The 24,179-nt window shown below is 36.5% G+C and overlaps 1 protein-coding gene across 1 annotated transcript in view; it reads right to left on the bottom strand.

Annotated features, from left to right (window-relative positions):
* The window catches only part of TEX2 (testis expressed 2), a 149,057-nt gene that overhangs the window by 100,973 nt on the left and 23,905 nt on the right, over nt 1–24,179 (bottom strand). Inside the window, exon 3 of the mRNA XM_044673531.1 lies at nt 3,190–4,835. Coding sequence (XP_044529466.1) covers nt 3,190–4,797 — 1,608 coding nt within the window. The 5' untranslated portion in view covers nt 4,798–4,835. The remainder of the gene's footprint in view (nt 1–3,189; nt 4,836–24,179) is intronic.

The following is a 24,179-nucleotide window of genomic DNA, read 5'->3' on the forward strand; positions in this document are numbered from 1 at the left end:
CTCTCATTAGGTTTCCCCTAACACATTTTTGGCACTTCTCAAGCACATGCTTTGTATCACAGCTAATTGTGAGTGTCCTATTTCCCCAACGTAAGCCACATGAAGTCAAAGGACCCTTCTCAGTCTCCTCTGAGGGATGATCTTATATCTCACCCCATCTACCTGTGAGTGTATGAACCCACTTCTCTCTCTACATTTTCTCTCAGTATCTTTATTAGGTCTCACAATTACAATCACCATTTCTTTGCATATGATTCCCAGATCCCACAGAGGCAGTACATAGTAATGGAAGAGGAAAACCTGAATTTGAATCCTGACTCAGACACTTATTAGATGTGTGACCCCCAAGTAAGACACTTAGCCTCTCAGAGTCTGGGTCTTCTCAACTGCAAAATGAGTAGGTTGTACTCAATGGTCTTTGAAATCTATGATCCAGAGATCTAAACACCTAGTGCTCCTCTCTTGGGCACCAGTCCAACAAAAAAAAGCCCACTGAATGATTCCAACTGAATGTCCCATAGGCATCAAACTCAATATGTCTGCAACAGAATTTATTCTTTCCCTTCAAGCCTACCCCTTTTCCAGATTTCTGTTTCTGTCCCGTGACCACTGTCCGTCCCATTATTCAAACTCAGGCTCATAATCTCAGAATCATCTTCCATGCACTACCTTTTCTTCTCCCCCATATTCAATTCACAGCTAAGTCTTATCAATTCTGCTTCTAAAGTTATCTCTCAATCATTTCTTTCTCAATTCCAGAATTATCACCCTAACTCAGATTCACATCATCTTCTCACCTGGACTACTCTAAGAGTCCCCTCATTGGTCTCCTTGCCTTAGATCTCTTCCCTCTCCAATTTACCCTCCACACTGCTGTGAAAGTGATTTTCTTTTTTTTTCTTCAATAAAATTTTGCTTGCTAATTGTAACAAACACAAAACATAAATATTTTCCTTCCAATACAAAGAAGAACAGAAAAATATTACCAAGTATATGGGACTAGGAATGTTTGAGAGCCCAGGAATCTTCATTATATATTGTTTGAATTAAAAAAAAATTTTTTTTAAACTTTTAGCTCTATTATGGCTTTGTTTGTGTCTCCTTCTGAAATTCCTTCTGGTCTCTTCTGTTTTTGGTGTCATTTTTCTGATTTATTGACATTCTTTTATTTCTGATCTCTATAACTAAACCTTTTCTCCCCCAGGCCTCCCCTCCTACATCAAAAATGGTCCCTTGTAACAAATAAGTAGTCATATAAAAAGAAATCTACACATTGACCATGTCTGAAAAATGTAAGTTTCATTCTAATCTCGAGTTCATCATCTCTCTTGTCAAGAGATGGAAAGCTGATTCAGTCTTCTAGAGTTAAATGGACATTAGTTCCTAATCTTCTGTAATTCTCCTTTATAAAGTGGTAGTCACATTTGTTCTTTGGTTCTGCAAACTTCACTCTGCATTAGTTCATATAATTTCCAATTTCCAATTGCCTCAGGATTTAAATATAAACTCTTCTGTTTGGCATCTCAAGTCCTTTATAACCTGGTAAACCACCTCTCCAGCTAAAGTATACATTATACCACCTTGATTTTCTCTAGAGTTCAGCCAAAATAGTTGCCCTGCTGTTCCTCTCATACAATGCTCCACCTCCTACCTCCGTATCTTTGCACTGGCCTAGGATGCTCTCCCTCCTCATGTTAGTCATAAGAATCCACAATTTCCTTCTAAAATCAGTCTTTAGGGGCAGCTGAGTGGCTCAATGGATTGAAAAATCAGGCCTAGGGATGGGCAGACCTGAGCCTCGTATGGCTTTTCTGTCTTGGAACCCAATACACAGAGTATTAATTCTAGGACAGAAGGTAAGGGTTAAAAAATAAATGCCATTTTGAGCACAATCTCCCTCCAGCTGCTAAGCACTTTCCTCAAAATTACTACACAGACACACACATATATGTATATGCACATATTTTGATACTGTCTCCTTTAAGAAAACATAAGCTTCCTGAGGGCAGGAACAGCTTCATTTTTCATTTCATATTTCCAGCATCTGTCACAATATCTGGCACAAAGGAAGCACTTAATATTACTGATTGTCTTAGCTAAAATTTGCATTTCTCTCAGTACCTGTGCCCACACAGAAACATGAATTTTTGTGACATGAACTGGACAGCACTGGGGAATAAACAAAGAGTGCTGAACGCAGTCAAAAGTGCCGAGTTCAAATACTGACTGAATGGCAAAGAACAAGTCACTAAATCTCTCTGGTCTCATTTTCATCCTCTCTAAATGAGAAAATTAAAGTTGATAAACTCGAAAGTCTCTTCCAGTTCATTGACCTTTAATCCTATAGACTGCTTCACAGCAATACAAACTTATGGTTTACAGGGGAGTAGTATAAGAATATGAGTATTTCACGATAGCAAACTGCACACCTTATGAGTTTTGCATATCTAGGAAGTTTAATTGGAAAAATCAACCCACAGATTATTGGACTTCCTGGAAAGGCTTATTCTGCTGTACACAACTGTGGAAAGATCATTAATAAAACTTCCTTAAATCTTCAAATCTAAGAGCTACAAGCCACTAAGCAAAGGGACCCAGGTAAGTGAGTGACAATGTATGTCTGTAAAGCAAGGCAATTTAGACACTCAAGACTACTGTTTCCACTAAAAAATTGGGCCAACTTGTGTCATTTGCCTTCTTCATGGGGTGACTCTTACAAGATAATAGTGTTTTTTTGTTTTTTTAGGCAAACAGGGTTAAGTGACTTGCCCAGGGTCACACAACTAGGAAATGTTTGAGACCAGATTTGAACTTCAGCCCTCCTGACTCAAAGCCTGGCCACCTAGCTGCTGTAAGGGTATCTTTTAAAGCCCTGAAGTTTAGGGTGACAATTTTGTTTCCTTTCTTGATCAAGTTCCCTATATACTGATTCTCTTTGTACATTCTCCTTCTGGTAATAGTTAAGGAAATAACCATAAAGTGCATAAGCTGACATTGAAGATAGTATATTGCAGAGTTTACAAAAACAAATTACATATACCGTCTGGTAATGTGAGGGTGGAGAGATTTGTCTTCCCATCTCCAGAGCTCAATGGAACACTACCACTTTAAATGATGCTCACCTGTCTCAAGGATGCTGGAATCACAACCACTTGCTTCTTAAGAAAAAGATCAGTTAAGAATTCTCACCTTCAGAATTTCCGGTTCTTTGATATCCAGAGATTCTGTATTCCAGTGTTTTAGGCTTGAATGTAGCCTGTGATATTTATGAGCACTTGGTGGTGTAAAAAACCAAATCACACAGACTGCAATCATAAATCCAAGGCCAAATCCCAAGCAGAGTCCACTCACATAATTGGGGAGAGGGAGTATAAGGTACGCATAGACTAACAAAATAAGGAAGTATAGTGTCTTCATTGGTAGTTTAGGCTGCTGCATGTACAAATTCATTTCATGTTCACTGTCAAGTATGGTATTATTTTCCTCAAGCATCCCAGGCTTGAGAGAAATGTCTAGGGGCTTATCAATTTTATTTTCTTCTTCAGCTTCCAGGTCAAAGTCCTCAGAGTACAGCTCACAAAACTCTTCATCTTCTTTGCTCACTAAGGCAGACAAAGAACATTTTTCAAGTACTGAAGAGGCAGTCTTTGCACTTGCATCCTTGATGCTGCTGACTTGAGAACCCTGAAGTTCTGCCTCCTTTACCAACTCTTCAGAGGGCTGCTTGGGGTATTCACTCTTACTGACATTAGAGTCACTGCCTTCACAATCACCCTCCCAGTCGCATTCTTCTTCTTTGATGCTGTAGTTGTTATTGCTTTCCAAGTGGCCATTCAAGCTGGAAAGATTGGAGAGCTCTGAAGCACTTGAAGATAAGGCTTTGGGCCTGTGGCTACTACTTTCCTCCCCCATAATTTTGCTAAGGAGCTGAAAAGGCTCATAGATGACTTCAGAAAGGCGCCGTTTAGTATCTTCGATTTTAGCTTCCATTTCGGGCACTTTAAAAAAGGATCGTGTATCCGAGGGAGAAGTCAAGGGGGAAGAAGGAGCCGTCTTGGAATCTCCCCCTGTGTTGGTATTTCGTGGCTGAGTAAACTGCTTGAAGAGGTGCAGATTCAGTTTGGAGTCAGGTGGCTTATAGGATAGAGTGTCCAGCTCCTGCTTGGAAGTATCTGTAGACAAAGACTTGACTAAAGTTTTCATCAAGTGCCGGTGCCTGGGGGGCTGTGGGGATTCTTTTGGCTCCACCTCTGTTGAGAGGGACTTGACAAGGCTCATGAAGGGTTTTGCACTAGAAAGGGTGGAAGAAGAGGCACTGGATGACAGGACAGGAGACTTGGAAGGGGAGGACAATGGAGAGGAGGAACTGGTTTTCTGCTCTGATAGCGATGACACACTAGGTGAGCTCACTATGGGACCTGATGGAGAAGAGGCTGGGGACAGAGAGGATTCCAATGATTTTACAGCATTCTCAGCAACGGGCAAAACAGGAGGAGGGGAGGACACAGACTGTACAACTGCCATGACAGGTGAGGTAGCAGGGCCAGCAAAGTCATGGTGCCCACGTTCAAAGAACAGGTCTTCCTTGGCTTCAAGAGCAGTTACAATGCTTTGGTCATCTAATTCTTCAGGAGGCTCCCTGAACTCCTCCTCCTCCTCTTTCTCTTCCTTCCCAGATGCTGAGAAGTGAATGGTGATGGTATCTCGTGAAAGTGACCTTTGGACCTGCACTTTGGGGGTTGATGGTTTTGGCATATCATTAGTTTTCTCGGCATGGCTACTATTCAGACTTGTCATTGCCGGCTGTGCTGACCGCCCTCACACGGTTTCAAGGTCTGTGAAGAGAACATTAAGAGAAACAAAAATCAAAAGGAAAATTTCTCATAAAGAGATACTGACATTTACAGATATAAACCACTCGCAAAGCTCATTTCAAAATGGTAATTATACTTATACTTTGGCAAGCATTCACTGTTCCTCAATTCCATGAATTTAACTATAATTTGTTAGTCAAAATTAAATCATTTAAGTATTTTCTTTCTCAATCAAGTGAAACACCATTATGAGCTGATATCCTCATTCTTACCATAACAGCTGGGCTCTTGCTTCCCCACTTCTCTATGGCTTGTTTATATCAATAATTCCATCCTTAAGGGCTTAGTATGCTAGTTAAGTTAGATGTCATTATTACTACCAATAAAGAAATCCAATAAGCCAAAACGGGGTCATGAAGAATATTGAAATGATGCATTTCACCAGTAGTTTTCTATCTAAAAAAACTAGCCAGACTCAGGGAAGCTATTACCTCAAGTGAACTTTTTACAGATATTGATAATAATTTGTCTTTCATCTCCAAATGCTTATAAAATTTTGTCACAAAACAAGTACTAGTAAGAAAGTTCCTAAGTATGAAAAAATTATAAATATACATACATCTAATTATTTTTTAGCATTGGCATAAATAGCTCATGGATTCATGGCCTAAAGAGAACAATGGCAAAGTCAAATGACCTTAAGTGAGCTCAAAATCTGACAAATGAAGGCAGAAAGAAATTATGGTACCACTGCTCTACTCAACCGCCTGACTAGTATCTTAATTCCCAAAATGTGCTCATTTGAATTGGGGTGGAAACAAGAGGAAGCAGTACACTGTTGTATGGAAAGAAAAATGCAGTTAAGAGTCATAGGATTTGGACTTGAATTCTCATTCTGCTACTTACTTGTATGACCTTAGGCAAATAACTTCACCTATTTGCAACTATTTCTTCACCTGTAAAGTGAAAAGGTTGGATCAAAAAGCCCCTTAGCCTCCTTATAGTGTCAAATCCTATGACAAATTTAAGACAAGGTGCTTACCTCCCAGGAACTTACAATGTTGTTGTGGACATAAAACACACACATGCAAAGTTAGGAAAAAACCTAAATAGCAATCTAAAAAAGGTCATAAGACATTCTGTAACTTTTCATTCAAAGCTGTCATTAATAAATTAAAAGATTACATGCCAAATGATTGGTCTACGTAAAATATGCCTTTGGAGAAAGTCCCGTGAAGATGGAAGAACTTGAGTTGGACCTTCAAGAATGTAAAACAGGTACTCAAATATACAAGGAGTTAAATCAATTGTATAAAAAAATCAAGCCATTCCCCAATTAATAAATGGGCAAGAGACATGAATAGGCAATTTTCAGGCAAAGAAATCAAAAGTATCAATAAGCACATGAGAAAGTGTTCTAAATCTCTAATAATTAGAGAAATGCAAATCAAAACAACTCTGAGGTATCACCTCACACCTAGCAGATTGGCTAAAATGAAAGAAGGGGAGACTAATGAATGTTGGAGGGGATGTGGCAAAATTGGGACATTAATGCATTGCTGGTGGAGTTGTGAAATGATCCAACCATTCTGGATGGCAATTTGGAACTATGCTCAAAGGGCTATAAAAGAATGCCTGCTCTTTGATACAGCCATACCATTGCTGGGTTTGTACCCCAAAGAGATCATAGATAAACAGACTTGTACGAAAATATTTATAGCTGCGCTTTTTGTGGTGGCAAAAAACTGGAAAAGGAGGGTATGTCCTTCAATTGGGGAATGGCTGAACAAACTGTGGTATATGCTGGTGATGGAATACTATTGTGCTAAAAGGAATAATAAACCAGAGGAATTCCAGGTGAACTGGAAAGACCTCCAGGAACTGATGCAGAGCGAAAGGAGCAGAACCAGAAGAACATTGTACACAGAGACTGATATACTGTGGTAAAATAGAATGTAATGGGCTTCTGTACCAGCAGCAATGCAATGACCCAGGACAATTTTGAGGGATTTATGGTAAAGAACGCTACCCACATTCAGAGGAAGGACTGCAGGAGAGGAAACATATAAGAAAAACAACTGCTTGAACGCATGGGTTGGGGTAGACATGATCGAGGATGTGGACTCGAAACTACCACACCAATGCAACCACCAACAATTTGGAAATAGGTCTTGATCAAGGACACATGACAAAACCAGTGGAAATGTGCATCAGCCATCAGTGGGGGGAGCGCGGGAGGTGAAGGGGAAAGTAGGAGCATGAATCATGTAACCATGTTAAAAATGAATATTAATAAATGTTTAAATTAAAAAAAAAAGAATGTAAAACAGGATTTGAATAGGCAGAGAGCCATAAGAAAGGCACAAAATCAGAAAGGAAAACTATGACAGAGTCAGGGCATGGCATATTCAGAGGGCAGTAAAAAGACCAGACAGTAGAAAGCAGAATTGGTTTGGGAACAATGGGAACCAAGTTTGGTGGTATCATAGAACTAATAAGCACACTTAATTTAAGGACTTTGTAGTGGATAGAGAGTCAAGCCTAGAGTTAGGTTCAAATCTCACCTCAGACACTTCCAAGCTATGTGACCTTGGGCAAGTCAATTAACTTCAGTTGCCTAGCCCTACCCACCTTCTGATATTTAAAATCAACTGCAATACAGAAGGTACAGTTTCTTTGTTTGTTTTTAAATTAAGGGCTTTGTAGAGGAATTCAACTTGTTTTCCAGAATGGTAGGACCAATACATAGCACAGCTCAGTATACAGTAGGTGCTTAGTAAGTATGCCTGTCTTCTCACAGACCCATTAGTTATCATTTTTGTCTTTCGTCATAGTTACCAATATGAATGGTATGAGATGAAATCTTAGAGATTTTATAACTTTTATGTCTCTTATTGGTGATTCAGAGCATTCTTTCATATGATCATTAAAAGCTACTTGTTAACATCCTTTAACTATCAATCCATTGAAGAATGACTCTTGTTCATAAAAACATTTTAAAAAAAAAATCCTTACGTTATTAGAATCAATACTAAGTATTGGTTACAAGGCAGAAGAGTGGGAAGGGCTAGGCAATTAGGGTTAAGTGACTTGCCCAGGATCATACTGCCAGGAAGTATCTGAGGCCAGATTTTAATCCAAGTCCTCCCAATTCCAGGACTGGCTCTCTATATGCTATGCTATCTAGCTGTCCCCTGATGTCTTCATATATCTTTTTTTTAAATCAATTCCTATTTATCTTGGATAGTCTACCTTTTTTGGAGATATGTGTCATAAAAATTTTTAACTCAATTGGTTGTTTCTCTTCTAATTCTAGCTATACTAATTTTATTCATGTGAAAACATTTCAATTTTATGTTACAAGCCCAAAAATGATCCCTGAATGACTATACTTATTTTTTCTAATTCTATAAAGTAACCTTTTAATAACTGAATAGCACAATACTGAATAAAATTTATTTGGTTAGTATTGTCATTTTTATCATATTGGCTTAGCCTACTCATGTGAAGATCCATCTGTGTTAAAATGTTTTGTGGTGGTGTTCATAATTTCCTGTGCATGTCTTGGTAGGTAGAAACCCAAGTATTTTATATTTTCTGTGGTTACTGTAAATGGAATCTCTCTATTATCTTACTGCTGGATTTTCTTAATGATTATAGAAATACTAGTGATTTATATGGGTTTTTATTTTGTATTCTACAACACTGATTGTTTCAGTTAGCTTTTAGTTCACTCTCTAGAGCCCTTTAAGTAAATCATTATCTCATCTACAAAAAGTGATCATTTTATAACTTCTTTCACCTATGTATATTTCTTCAAAATTTTTTGGCTTATAAATAGCAAATAATAAGCAATAGAAATTATGGGAATGGACATACTTACTAAAGTCATGATTTTATTATAAAAGCTTCTAGTTTATCTCCATGACAGCTAATGCTGACTCTTGGTTTCAATTATATATTACCACTTATCATAGTTAGGAAACATCCATTTATTCCTATAGTTCTAGTATTTTTAAAGGAATGGCTGTTGCATCTCATCAAAAGCTTTTTCTGCATCTATTACTATAATCACATGATTCTGCTGCTTTTGTTATTAATATGGCCAATTATGGATTTTTACTACTACTGAATGAGTCTTCTATTCTTGGTATAAATCCAATCTAGTTATACTACATAATCTTTCTGAAATGTTGCCATAGTCATGCTAATATTTTATTTAACATGTTTGTGTCAATACTCATTAGGGAAATTTTTTTGCTCTATAGTTATCCTTCTGTTTTGACTCTCCCTTGGTTAAGCATTATGACCATATTTGTATCATAAAAGGAATTTGGTAGGACCTGTTATTTTCTCATTTTTTTTCAAGTTTATATAGTAGTTAAATGAAATCTCTTGTAAATCTATGTGGTCCTAGAACTTTTTCTTTGAAAGCTCATTTATGCCTCATTTGGTTTATTTTTCCAAGATTGGGTTAAGTCTTCTATTTCTTGCTCTTTTAATCTGGGCATTTTATATTTTGTAAATGTTTATCTATTTTATTTAGGCTGTCAGTTTTATTGGCATATAAACTGAGCACAATATTCCTAATAATTTCTTTTCTTTCTGCTTTGTTGTCTGTGTTTCTTTTTTTTTTTTTTTTCCATTTTGGACACTAGTAATTTGGCATTCTTTTTTTTAAAAAAAACTAATCAACTCTAATGGTTTATCTATTTCATACTTTTTTGTTTGTTTTTTTTAAAGCAATTTCCAGTTTTATTTATTAAGTCAACAGTGAGTTTTTTGCCTTCAATTTTGTTGATTTCTTCCTTAATTTTATTGTGTCATGAGGGTTAATTTGTCACTTTCCTGGGCTATTTTCTTTTTTTTTTTTTTAAACTTGCACAGCCAATTCATTAATTTGTTCTGTCTTTTATTAAAGAAAGTTTTTAGAGATATAAGTTTGCCCCTAAGGAGTACTTTGGCTGCCTCTCAAAAATTTTATCTTATTGTCATTATTGATTGTTTTTATGATTTGTATAACCCACTAGTATATTGTTTTCTTTTCAGTGTTCAGTTTATTTTTTTCTCTAAGTTATAGAAGCTGTGCACAACATGTAATAGATTTGAATACTGGTGGGGTCACTGGTGTATTTGTCTTTCAGTAGTAAATACATGAAGCCTTTTATTAAAAAATATTGGATCTGTCATATCTGAGAAAAGACTGATAAAATGCTTTTCTAGTAATTCATTCACAGCTGTGAAATGTTTAAGCCAAAAATTGTGGCTTTTAACTGGCATCATAGCCTGCCAATTTTGCAATTATTTGATTTTTTTTTTTTTTTACTGCTTCAATAAGGTACCCCAGGAGGCTATAATTTAAATAGAGAACAATTATCCACATGAACATCAACTGTTCCAACATTCTCATTAGATGTGTCTATTTTATACTTTTGCAGTATGGGAACAAACCATGAGTGGGGACCTAAGGTAAAGTTGGCGTGATAATCAACAGAGGCAGTATAAATGTTATGGCATTTCCCAGATGTTTGTTCAATATTATCCAATTAGTTCATCTTTACACTCCTGAAACTTTGCCTGTGTCCCTTTTGCTCCTCAGCCAACATATTGTTTTTTCAGGTCTATAGTTTTTTGTTTTCTAAGTTGTACAAGCTATGAATGCTTTGAATAAATTACATGAACATGTAAATGGTCTCTATCTGGAGGGGTTCTTGGTACTCTTTTTGGTTAATAGAGAAGTACTACTTCTGTTAAGAAAAACGGGCTCTCCCTACATACACCAAAATATACATATAACAGGACTTTATAGGTAACAAAAAATTAGAAACAAAGTAGATGTCCATCAACTGAGAACTGGTAAATTGTAGTACATTAATATAATGGAATATTACTGTGCTATTAGAAATGATATGTGTGATGAATACAGAGACACACGGAAAGACCTGCATGAACTGAGGCAGACCAAAGAAAACAATGCACACAGCAACTTTAACAATATAACTGGACAAAACAGCCACACCTCCCCCCCTGCAAAATCCAAAGTGACAAGCAAAACTATATAGGTCAAGTATGACACAAAGTGATACCTCAAGGATGCCCCAAACCACTCCTTCATGAAGGGTGACACATTGCACTGATTTTCAGACTTTTTCAATGTATTGATCAGTTGTGCTGATTTTTCCCACCAGCTTTAAAAATACTATTTGTTAGGGGACAGCTAGGTGGTTCACTGGATTAAGAGCCAGGCCTGGAGTCAGGAGGACCTTGGTTTCCCTCTGGCCTCAGACACTTCCTAACTCTGAACCTGGCCAAGTCACTTAGCCCCAATTGCCTACTCCTTACCACTCTTTTGACTTAGAGTCAATACATAGTATTCATTCTAAGACAGAAGGTATGAGTTTTTAAAAAATATTATTTGTTATATGGGATGGCTTTCTGGGAGGGGAAGGTGAGGGACACTGTGAGTAACTACGATGATGTAAGAAACAGAAAGCATCAGTAAACCCAAATTTTTTTAAAATATGAGGATCAATGATCCCATACTTTCATGCTTAAACTGCAGCACACAAATATAATTCAAAATTTCTGTATTGTAAGAAATGAAAAAGCATGGAAAGATTTCTATGAACTGCTGTAGAGTTAAGTAAGCACAGCCAAGAAAACAACATACACAATGACTACAACAATGTAAAAGGAAAAATACCAAGAGAAAAAAAAGTAAAAGCTGCAAAATAACAAAGAAGCATGGTTCCAAAAGAGATAAGAGAAGAATTTTCTGCCCCACTCCTTTGCAGAGATAGGAAATCCAAAGGCATGGTACCCTGTACATATCTTGAAACTTTTAAAATACAATGACCAGTTTTTTTTCTTCCTTTTAAAAATATTTTTCTTATATGGCATAACTCTCTAGGAGAGGGAGGGATACTAAGGTAAATTTCAGTAATCAATAAAACTTATTTAAAAAGGAAAGCTGGAGAGGCAGGAAGGTGGCACAATGACTCCAGGCCTGGAGTCAAGAGGACATGGGTTCAATCTGACCTGAGACACTTTCTAGCTGTGTGATCCTGGGCAAGACACTTAACCCCATCTGCCAAGCCCTTACCTTTCTGTCTTAGAGTTGTTACTTAACTTTTCCTATAATATAAGACAAAAAGTTAGGGTTAAAAATTGTTTTGAATCTAGTTTAAAAAATAAAAAGATGGGATAGTATTAAAACAGAAGAGGTTGGTAAAATGTTTTGCTAATATAGTTTGCTACCATGAAACATTTATGCCAATCATTATGGGTATTAATTGACCCCACTGCCTTTCAGTTTTGCAATTATTTGATATGATGATGATGATGATTATTCCTTCACTGAAGTAACCCATTAAGCCACATCAGACATTTTAGCAGACATTAGGGTGGATCTCAGAAAACCAGATTTTTGTAGAAAGTTCTATCACCCAATTTCTAAAAAGCAGAGCTACTAAAAGCAAGCTCCCACTGGGCCTGCACATGTCTCCTTCCTGGAAGAGTAGGGCCTGGTCACACTGGCTGAATCTAGCTAAGATTCCCAAGAGACCATGAAAACATCTAGTATACTTAGATGCAACCACAAGTCGACCTATCAGCCAAAGGGGGATGAGGAGCAATTTACAATATTACTTTGACTTTATCTCCAGAAAGTCTATAATTAAATCAATTTAGATGTCAGTGTAAGAACTATCTGTGGATGAAGTATTTAAGTTACATACAATTGAATTTATCTAAGTGAGAGCATCTAGAAACTAAAGTTGCTTTTAGTGTCAAAAGGAGGATCCAGAACTAGTCACCACTTCATGCCCAGGGCTATTGGGCACATTTGTTTACATCAGATCACCTAGGACGCCCAAACTTAAGATCTTATTAAAGTAATTAATGTAAACTTAAAAAAAACAAAAACAGAACTTGGGGCAACTGGGTAGCTCAATGGATTGAGTACCAGGTCTAGAGATGGGAGGTCCTAGATTCAAATCTGATCCCAGATACTTCCTAGCTCTGTGACCTTGTGCAAGTCATTAAACCCACCCCCCACCTCTGGGCTCTTCTGCCTTGGAACTAATATACACAATATTGATTCTGAGACAGAAGGTAAAGGTTTAAAAAAATGGATTGCTAAAAGATACAATATTTCTTAAGGATCCTTTCTGTATTCCTTCCAAAATTTAGTACCGAAAAATACACATAAAAGTCAAGATGTATTGGTTGAAAACTGAAGATTCAATCAAGAAAAAAAATTCCATATTTTTCATATTTTGGGTAGTATTGGTATTTCTCATCATAAAGCACAACATAATTCCCAAACTGCTTCCTGGGAATGATAAATGGCACAGAAGTTTAAAAACAAAATAAAACAAAAACAATGAACAGTCAGAAGACCTGGGCTCCAGTCCCAGCTCTGTTGATGAACTTTCTGTGGGATTTTGGCATGTCAATTTTCACCTCTCCAACCCTCAAGTTTTATTTATTTTTTATAAAGGAAACTAGCAAAGATTAGTGGTCTTCAAATTCTTTTCAGAAGCAGAACCTTTCATTTGAAGAAAATCTGATGGAATCCATATAGTAAAATATTTACAAATTATTATTTTGAGAAACTGCTTCTGTTTGTCACATTTTAACATGTAGTGGCTAGAGTACTGGGCCTGGAGTATGGAAAAAATGGCTCCAAATCAAGCCTCAGATACTTACTACTGTGTAACTCTAAGTTACTTCACCTCTCTGCCTCAGTTTCCTCAACTAAAAAATGGGGATAATAATTGCATCTACCTCATAAGTGTTGTGAGGATGAAATGAGATCATATTTATAAAGGGCTTTGCACTAGGTCTGGCACACAGTAGCTACTTAAAACTGCACGTCTTTAGTCCCAGTCCTCCTCCCACTCCGCTCCAGTTTTTGAAAGTTTATTTTTTATGATTCTGTTTTGCTTGCAAATAGCTGAATGTACAGGTAATCCCACCATGTAGCAACTTTCCCCACTGTGGTTTTGATATATCACAGGTGAACATAAGAAATTAAATGGGAATTTGGGGAGTTTTGTGGAAGCCACAGATGACACAGAAAAAAGTTTAGAAATTCATTTTTACTTTACACTGACCTACATATTAGCTTATGACCAAATACATAACCCAATAAGGTACTATAAATACCCCATAAAAGAAAAAATTCAGACTTCTTTTATGATACAAAAGGAGGGCCAAAAGATTTTATGCAGATTTTCCAGATTAATGGAGTGCCTGGAGTGCCATATCCCTAACCCTGCAATGTGGAAGGGACACCTATACTTATTCTTTAAAGTTTGGTACTAACATATATTACTACCAAGATTACTAAAAGTAAGCCTAAATGAAGATAGCTAACATCATGTTTTCATTAAATTTGGGATTTTGTTTTTAAAGTACATTGCAGATGTTTGTTTAGTCATCAAAATCTTGGTTATCAATCCTTTTGCATTCTAGTCTCAATTGTCCCTAATATTTCAAAGATCTATGATTTCATCCACGTAGCTACAAGCTCTACCAAAGTAGTGTAGGGTCTCTCTATGTTAGGAGATAGTTTTTGAGAACTGACACAAATTCATCACTCTGTGATGAGCTTCTCTCTCAACATAGTCAAGCTATTCCTTAGACCAGAGAGACAGATTCTATCACTGGACCTATAGAACTTGCCAGACAGAGCCCATGTCTTGATGGCATAACCTTTCAATGTCCAGGGTTCAACCCTTAACTATTATGAAGCATTAGAATAAGAATTACCAAAAATTCAATACAAGTAAAAAGTATAACTATTCCTGTCCTGCCCTCAGGCAACTTAGATACTATTGGGGAAAAGTAACTTGTACAAAAAAATTTAAATTCTGTGGAAACAAACAACTGACAATTAATTGACAGCATATGTTGGTGGTTTTGACGTAATTAGATAATGAAATCCTTCTATAACTAGAACAAAAAGCAGTCAACTTTTCATTCATGAAAGGGGCACAACTGAGGTCTCTACCTATATAGCTTTGCTGTCTTAATTCTTCAGTTTCTTCATGTAATTCAATTATCTTTTCTTTTTAAGTACTTAGATGCTATGCCATTCAGGACATATATAGTAAGTAAAGATTATCAGGTGCCTTTAATTATAATTCAGTTTCCTGGCTTATCTCTTAACCATGTATATTTTTACTTCGGTCTTGTCTGATCATGACAGCCAGAACTGCTTTCCGGAATTCCCCACAGGCATAAAAAATTCTGCTCCAGCACCTCATTTTAACTCTGTATGAATCTTTATGTTTCATGGGTCTTTCTTGTAAACAACATACTCTTGAATTCTATAGTCTAATTCATTCTGTTAACCTTTTTCTGTTTAATGGATGAGTTCATTCCATATACATTATTGATTATGTTTATTAATTGTTTATTTCCTTCTGTGGTATTCTCTTATACTCCCCCTTCCTCCCATATAATTCAGGATGAAGATGAGAAGGAAGAAAGAAGAGAAATGGCAGTGCCTCAGTCAACACTATTAATATATATCAGAAGTGGTCTTCTTCCACTTGTCTCTTCACCTAGCTCACACCCCTAATCACTAGATTTTATACTTTCTTGCTCTCATTTTTTATCCTATTTGTACTTCAGTCTTCAAAGTTGAAGTCTGTTTTGCTTGTGATTATTCTTTCTCTGACACTACTTTCTTTCTTAAATGCCTCTCTCCCTACATGTTAGTTGGACCTAATGTATTTAGATCAATAGGTTCATAGATTTAGAACTAGAACTCCATAATCTCCAAGATTCCTTCAACTACTATTTTACAAATGAAGAAACTGAGGCACAGAAGGGGCTAAGTGGCTGACCTTGTCACACACTTAATAAGCATCTGAGGCAAAATTTAGCTCAAATTTTCCTGATTTCAAGCCTAGTCCACCTTCCACTGCTCTGTAATACTGCTCTTCATATACCACACTATGTATGTGATTTCAATCCTCCTTTGGTTCAGATAATAGGTAAGTTCACAAGATGCTTGCTTCCCCAAACCTTTTCTCCATGTTTATGTTTATATATTCTTCTAGCACATCTCATTTTTGCCAAACTCTAGGTTTCTCTCTCCATTAATTTCTTGTGAGATCATTAGCTTCCATTTGCCCAATTCTGGTCTTTAAAGACTGGTTTTCAACTATGATCATTTACTTTTCCTTTTCAGTTTGGTCTGTCCTGCTTTTCATGGCTTCCAGCTGGTTAATTCTGGTATCATTTGCTTATCATTTCATTTGATTTCTGGGTTTCTTTTTCCAAGTGGGAGTTTTCTGTCTTTTCTCAATCTCTTTCACTCTCTTTTTCCTCCTTTCCTTAAAGCCAACAGAACAATAAAACCACACTTAAGCCTTGTGTTTGACTTTCTTAGATCTTTCTGGGACCCTTGAAGACAGTGGGATTCTGAAGGGGCCCTTAATTTCTGTTACCTACTGACATGCAACCACTTCAATATTATTTAGCAGCCTCCAGCTGACCTAATTTATTTACCTTTCTAGGTTTCTCTTGTCTCTTGTGTTTGCATTTCAAAGATTTTACCCAACTTTCCTCTTTTCATCAGGAATGTTTGAAAGTGTTCTGTTTCATTAAAGATCCATTTTCTACCCTATAAAATTATATTGTTTTTGTCACATTGCATTATGAACTGAGATTTTATTTTTTGTCTTTTGATGTATGTTCAAGATCTCTCATTTAAAAAAAGGAACTGCAGCATAGTCATTTGGGACAAAATATGAAAAAATTCTATTTGCTTTAGTTTTCAAAAAACTTTTAAAATAAGTAAACAAATATCAACACTACAATTACAAAATCCTTTTGTTTCTAGAATTTCTTTCAACATTTATTTATGCTTTGTTCAGAATTCTTTAATGGAAAAACATGCACAGTAAAAACAAATGTTTGCTTGAGGTACCACTTCATACCTATCAGACTGGCTAATATAAAATAGAAAAGTGGAATGATAAATGGTGGGAGGTATGTGGGAAAATTGAGACACTAATTCACTGTCAATCTAAGACAACTCCAAAGGACTCATGATAAAAAATGCTATCCCTTTTAGAGAAAGAATTGATGGAGTCAGAATGCAGATTGAAGCATATTATTTTTTACTTTATTTTCTTTGTGACTTTAAAAAAGATATTTGTGGCTTCTGTTACAACGTGACTAATATGGAAATGTCTTTCATGATCACACATGTAAAACCTATATCAAATTGCTTATGGTCTTAGAGAGAGATGAGGAAAAAGAGGTAGGGAGAGAATTAGGAACTCAAAATTTTAGAAAATGAATGTTAAAAAAGTTTTTATGTGTAATTGGGATAAAAATAAAATAGAAAACTAACCTAGTTTTTTAAGTAAATGTCCTCATTTTTTCTTTTAAGCCCAAGTGTTGAGTTTTCATATTAATCTGGTATTTCTGCCCCCTTTCTTGCCATATAAAATGCTGACACTAAAAAAAAAAAAAAAAAGGCAAGTGGATTAAAAAACCTGAAGAACCCTTTGATTCTACATTCTTTTTGTAATGAGAAAAAACCTAAATAATTTAAGATTCAGAATTCTGGAGTGTTCACTGTGTCATGCTTCACTTGCCTTTTTGCCTGGCTATATATCAATATGGACAGAGTTGCTGCTGCCACAGCCATTTACTACTAGAAGAATCACGACTGCTGCTTGGGCCTGCATAAAACTCTTCACTCAGGTCAGGTTGATGACATTAGCTTATTCAAAAGAGAAGATCTGATCTTGACTGGCTGAGTTCACTGCATGGTCTTGGGTGGTTCTGATCATTATTACTCTTTGGTATTTGAGGTTTTTTGCATTTTAGCCATAATTTTTCTTGACATGGGAACACTGGACTTTGGGCTTGACATTTGTGGCTATTTTCAATCTGAGATTCAACTAAAGGTTGGTTTTGTCTTCTCCTGTGGCCTGGACAGCCAAATGCTGGGGGCAATACTGGTCTCGGGTCTCTTGCAAGACACCCCCACTCCTGGCACATTGCATCTGGAGGTCGAACTGGACTCATCTATATTTTTAAATTAACTTTTTAAATTAAAAAAATTACATGTAGAAACGATTTTTGACAATTTTTCTCCAGATTACATGCCAATATAATTTTAAATATTCATTTTCTGACATTTTGCAATACATATTCTCTCTCTCTCTCTCTCCCCCATCCATCCTTCCTGACCAAGAAGGAAAGGTAATATGATATAGACTGTACATATATTATTACATAATACATATTTCCGTGTTCATCACATTGTGATATTGTTTACACTAGAGAAAAATTCATGGAGGAAATAAAGTAAAGGATGGTACGTTTCAATCTGCATTTGGATTCTTTCTGTCTGTTCTTTCTGTGACTACAGATATCCTTTTTTGTAATGAGTGCCCTGGAGTTGTCCTGGGTCCTTGTCTTGTTGATAATAGCTAAGTCATTCCCAGTTGTTTGTCACACATTATTGTTACTGTGTACAATGTTCTCCTTGTTCTGCTCACTTCACTTGGCATCACATTCACTTTCCAGGTTTTTCTGAATCATCCTGCTTGTCATTCCTTATGGCACAATAGTATTCCATTACAAGTATATACCACATTGTTTAGCCAATCCCCAGTTGATAGGTATCCCTTCAGATTCCAGTTCTTAGAGGTAGGTTCTTTTATCTTTAATCTCTTTGGGTTACAGACCAAATAGTGGTATTGCTGGGTCAAAGGGCATGACATAGTTTTATGGCCCTTTGAGCACAATTCCAAATTGCTCTCTAGAATGATTGGATCAGTTCACGGCTCCAACATTAATATATATTTCCATATTCCCTCCAACATTTATCATTTCCTTTTTGGTCAAGTTAGCCAACCGGAAGGGTGTGGACTGGTACCTCAGAGTTTTTTGGTTTGTATTTCTCTAATCAGTAGTGGTTTAGAGCAGTTTTTTCATATACCTGTTTATGGCTGTGATTTCTTCATCCAAAAATGGTCTGTTCATATCTTTTGCCTATTTACCAACTGGGGATGGCTCTTATCCTTAAAAAATTCACATATTTTAGATATGACACCTCTGAGAGGCTGTCAGTATAGAAACCTTTTAATTTAATGTAGTCAAAGTTACTTATTTTACATCTTGGAATGTTCTGCCTTGTTTTGAACTAAAATTTCCCCTTATCCATAGGTCTAACAGGTAAACTATTGTGTCCCTCCCCAATTTACTTATGGTACCACCCTTATTTCTAAATCAGGCATTCATCTTGATTTTTAACTTGGTCTATGTCATGATCTACACCTAATTTCTGCCACGTTGTTTTCCAGTTTTTATCAAATAGTAAGTTCTTTTTCCAAAAGTTTGGATCTTTAGGTTTATTGAAAACTAGGTTTTTATGACCATTGCATGTTGAGTGTCTAATCTATTCCACTGGTCCTCCACTCTATTTCTTAGCCAGTACCAGACTGTTTTGATGGTTGCCAGTTTATAATATAGTTTGAGATCTGTTACAGCTAAGTCATCTTCATATTATTTTTCATTAGTTCCCCTGATATTCTAGGTCTTTCATTCTACCAGATTAATTTTGTTAATATTTTTTCTAGCTCTATGAGATAATTTTTGGGTAATTTGATTGGCATGGCACTGAATAAATAAATTAATTTAGAAAGAAATGTCATTTTTATTATATTGGCTTGGCCTACCCACAATTAATGCTTTTCAAATTGTTTAGATCTGACTTTGTGTGAAAAGTGTTTTGTAGCTGTTGGACCCAACTATTTCTATCTCTCTGAGTGCTCCATGGCATGCCTTGTTCCTTTGTCTCCCTGACTAGTGGATTACAGGGACTGACTGCCTCTAACAGGTCTTAGTCTCTTCAATTACTGAATGTTTGCTTCTGCCTCCCCAGACTCTGCTTTGTCCTTATTCCTTACATATCCTGTGAGATCAATCCTCAGAAAACCCACAGACTTCTGGCCCTATAAGAATGGAGGCTATACTGTGCTTTTTGTGGTGGCAAAGAATTGGAAACTAAAGGAATGTCCCTCAATTAGTGAATGGCTGAACAAAATGTGATATATGATGGTGCTATAAGAAATAATGAACAGGATGATTTCAGAAAAAGCTGGAAAGACTTATATGAACCGATGCAGAGTGAAATAAGCAGAACCAGGAGATCATTAAACTGAAATATTGTGGAACAATCAAATGCGATAGACTTTGCTACTTAAAGCAATACAATGATCCAGGACAATTCTGAGGACTTGTGAAAAAGAATGCTACCCACCTCCAGAGAAAGAACTGTTGGAGTATAAATGCAGATGAAAATATAAGATTTATCACTTGTTTATTTGGTTATATGATTTGGGGTTTTGGTTTTACAAGATTACTCATTTATAAAACAGTATGGAAATGTGTTTTGTGATAATATATGTATAACCCAGATTGAATTGTTTGTCAACCCTGGGAATGAGGAGAGAAGAAGGAAGGGAAACAACATGAATCATATAAGTTTGGAAAACTTATGAGGAAATTTGTTATTAAAATAAAATAAAGGTAAAACATAAAAAAAAAGAATGGATGTTATACACTCTAAGCAGGTTTCTGGCCATATATTATGAGTAATACTGGCTTCTGCCTCCTCTATGGTGTCCTCTCAGTACCCTAGGTCTTCTGGCTGTCATCTTGTATAATCCTGGACTAGAAGAAAGACTTTACTGAAATTTCTCTTTGGTGTTAATCAATGCTCTCCCAGGTACCCTTTCAAACATTGATGAGGGAGAGCCAAATTCCTCTGTAACCTTTTGGGTTATATCATAACTTAATGACTCAAACTTTCTCTGTTTGCTCAATTGTCATTACCATCAATATGTTGCTTAACAAAAGTGGTACAACCTTCATGGGTACTTGGCTCATTTTCAGGAAGTCTGTGTTTCTTTATCTAAATTTAAGTCTTCAGTCATTATTCTTCCTGTTAACTTGAATAAATGCTCAGTGGTCCTGGGTGACTAGATGAGCACTTTGTAAAACTGTGTGTATCATACTTCCTTATATTTAAATATTTATGACTAGCTAAAAATTTCTGTTTTCCAGGTTATTTTTTCTCTACAGGAAACATGGTACACTGGACAAAATCCTAATCTTGTATTCAGATAGACCAGCAGGCTCAAATTTAGAACTTAATAGCCAGATAATCCTATGGTATGTAATTTAGGCTGTCAGCCTCAGTTTCTTTTTCTGCAAAATGGAACATAATAATATTTGTGGCACTTAGCTCACAAGATTCTTGTGAGGATCAAGTGAGAAAATATGCATAAGAGGCTTTGCAAATTTTAAAGTGATGTGTAAATATCAGTTGCTATAATTTTATTTATTTTTTTGGTACCAAACTTGGGATTTCCTAGGTATAAGGAATGGTCTATGAGGAAGTTCCTTCTCCCAAAGAAGATCAGCACCTACTCTGCCACTGACAGTTGTTCTGAGTTCAAAGAGTCACTGAGAGTTGGGGGAAACTAGGTGGCTCAGTGCATTGAGAGTCAGGCCTAGAGATGGGAGGTCCTGAGTTCACTTTTTAGCTGTGTCACTTTGGGCAAATCCCTTAAACTCCATTGCCTAACCCTTACAACTCTTCTGCCTTGAAAGCAATACAAAATATTGATTCTAAGATGGAAGGTAAGGGTTTTTAAAAAGTCAATGAGAGGTTAAGTGACTTGTCCAGGATCAAAGAGCCAGGAGATGGAGGCAGGATTGGAACCCAGCTCTCCCTGACTCCAAGGCTGGCTCTCTGACTATGATGATGCTACACTGTCTTTAATCACACCTAAAAGTTTCACACCAAGCCCAGTTCCAGAACCCATTCAGGAAAGTTGGAAAGCTTCTACAGCTGCCACCAACCAGAACTCTCGATCACTTTCTTTCTTCTTTCATCCCGGTTGCTGGGCTGCTTTGCTCACAGGGTATGGTTGAGATAGAAGTCAACAACTCTATTCCTTTTGATGAGATGGAAGACCACTGAACCTTACTCTCTACCCTTTCACCACATCTTAAAACCCTCTCGGCATTACCATCTGCCCTGCCCATATGCCCCATAGTCTTAGTCCCACTCCCACCCCTGCCATTTTATGTATGTAATCTAAGGACTTTTCCATCTACTCTGCTATTGAACTTTCTTTATATTTTTGAATCCCACAATTAAAACTTGAGTTCCTCATGAATAGGAACTACACTGATTTTTCTATTTATATCCCCCAAACATAAAAAAACATATATGTTTTTTTCACTGTCTCACTGCTTTAAAGTGCTTTAAAATTTTCCTTCCAAGTTTATCACCATCAAAACTGTTTAAGAAAAGTTTTAGCAATTGGCATATATGGAACATATTTTTATTAAGTTTTCTGAAGAAAGGAATGGGACCACTCTAAAATGTTTGAGTTTGGTTTGGCTTTTATAAGTTTTTTGCTTATTACCCTGACTCTATGATAAGTTCCTTTTAAAACCAAAGATATCCATTTATAAACTGAAACAAATTCAAATTAAGAAAAAAAATATTCTTCATTACTTTTTTCCCTAAGAACTGAGAGAGTAACTATAATCTTCTAAGTCTTTTTAAAGCACAAAATAAAATTTCTAAAATTTTCAATTTTATTTTTCAAGTTAATCTTATTAAATATACTTCCTTTCAGTTTAAAGGTAAGAAACTCTATAGGTGGACAAGTTTGCATACATTGTCCAATGCAGTTACTGCTCAATGAACACTTGGGACAGAAGATAGCACAAGTGAATCTATACTCTAAAGGCTATAATACAGAAGATATTAAAATAAAACTTTTAGAAATTCATCTCATACATTGTACACAGAGACAGATACACTGTGGCACAAATGAATGTAATAGACTTCTCTACTAGCAGCAATGCAATGATCCAGGACAATTCTGAGGGACTTATGAGAAAGAAAACTAGCCACATTCAGAGGAAGAACTGTGGGAGGAGAAACACAGAAGAAAAACACAGGATTGATCACGTAGTTTGATAGAGATATAATTAGGATTTTGATGTTAAAGGATCACTCTATGCTAATATGAATAACATGGAAATAGGTTTTGAACAATGAGACATGTATAACCCAGTAGAATTGCTTGTCAGCTCTAGGAGGGGGGAGGAAAGAGCAAGGAGGGGTGGGGATCATGAATCATGTAACCATGGGAAAATATTCTAAATTAAAAAAAAAGAAATTAATTCACCTCATAAACAAAATAGTAAGATATATCTCGTTTAGAGAAATCTTCTCAAATGAGATACCTATATCAAAAACCCAAATCCTAAGTGAAATGTTCTTCAGAGTACTAGTTAATGCCCTTTAAAGTCACATGTTGATGTGAGATAAATCAGCAGCTAAGTGTTACCTATATAATCCCTGCTACTTATGAGGGTGAGGCTGCTGGATTCCTTCCATTGCATTAGGGTTAAAAGTAATCGGGTGTCCCCAGGAGGCCTGGTACCAATATGGTGAGCCCCTGGGGACCACCAAGTTGTCTAAGGAAGTACTGAAGTGGTCCTGGGCAGAAGGCAATATGTCAAAGATTCAGTGCCAATCAGTGGGATTACTCCATGCATCTTGGCAAAACAAAGAGACCCAGTCAGAAAAGGGGAAGGAAAACCACTAATCAATAAAGAGTTCCTACTGAGTGCAGCTCACTATAGTGATAACTTATGCTTCAAACTATATTAACTTTGTCTCCTAAATGCAATACCAATTAGCCCAGGATCAATAAATAAGGACCCATAGTCTTCCAAATGCTTACAGAAATAGCACAGAGTTCAACAGAGCATTCACCTGTTTGTAAAAACAAAATTAAGGGGCAGTTAAATGGCTCAGGGGATTCAGAGCCAAGGACAGAGATAAGAGGTTCTACATTCAAATATGATCTCAGATATGTCCTACCTGTGTGACCCTGGGCAAGTCACTTAAGCCCCATTGTGTAGCCCTAATTGCTTTTCTGCTTTGGAATCAATACTTAGTATCAGTTCTAAGACAGAAGGTAAGAGTTTTTGGGTTTTTTTTAATTAAAAAAAATTTTTTTAAACTCTAACCTTCTGTCTTAGAATCAATACTGTATATCAGTTTCAAAGCAAAAGATCAGTAAGGGCTAGGCAACAGGGGTTAAGTGACTTGCCCAAGGTCATACAGGTAGGTAAAGTCTGAGGCCAGATTTGAATGTAGGACCTCTTATCTCTACCCCTGACACTGAATCCACTGAGGCGCCTGGCTGCCCTTGTGGTTATACGTGCTCAGTTTATTTCCTCCTTAAGGGCAAGGCCTATTACCTTTTTGTATTTGTAGCCATAGCACTTGGC

The sequence above is a fragment of the Gracilinanus agilis genome, chromosome 4 (genome assembly GCF_016433145.1).
Source record: "Gracilinanus agilis isolate LMUSP501 chromosome 4, AgileGrace, whole genome shotgun sequence".
NCBI classification, from domain to species: Eukaryota; Metazoa; Chordata; class Mammalia; order Didelphimorphia; family Didelphidae; genus Gracilinanus; species Gracilinanus agilis.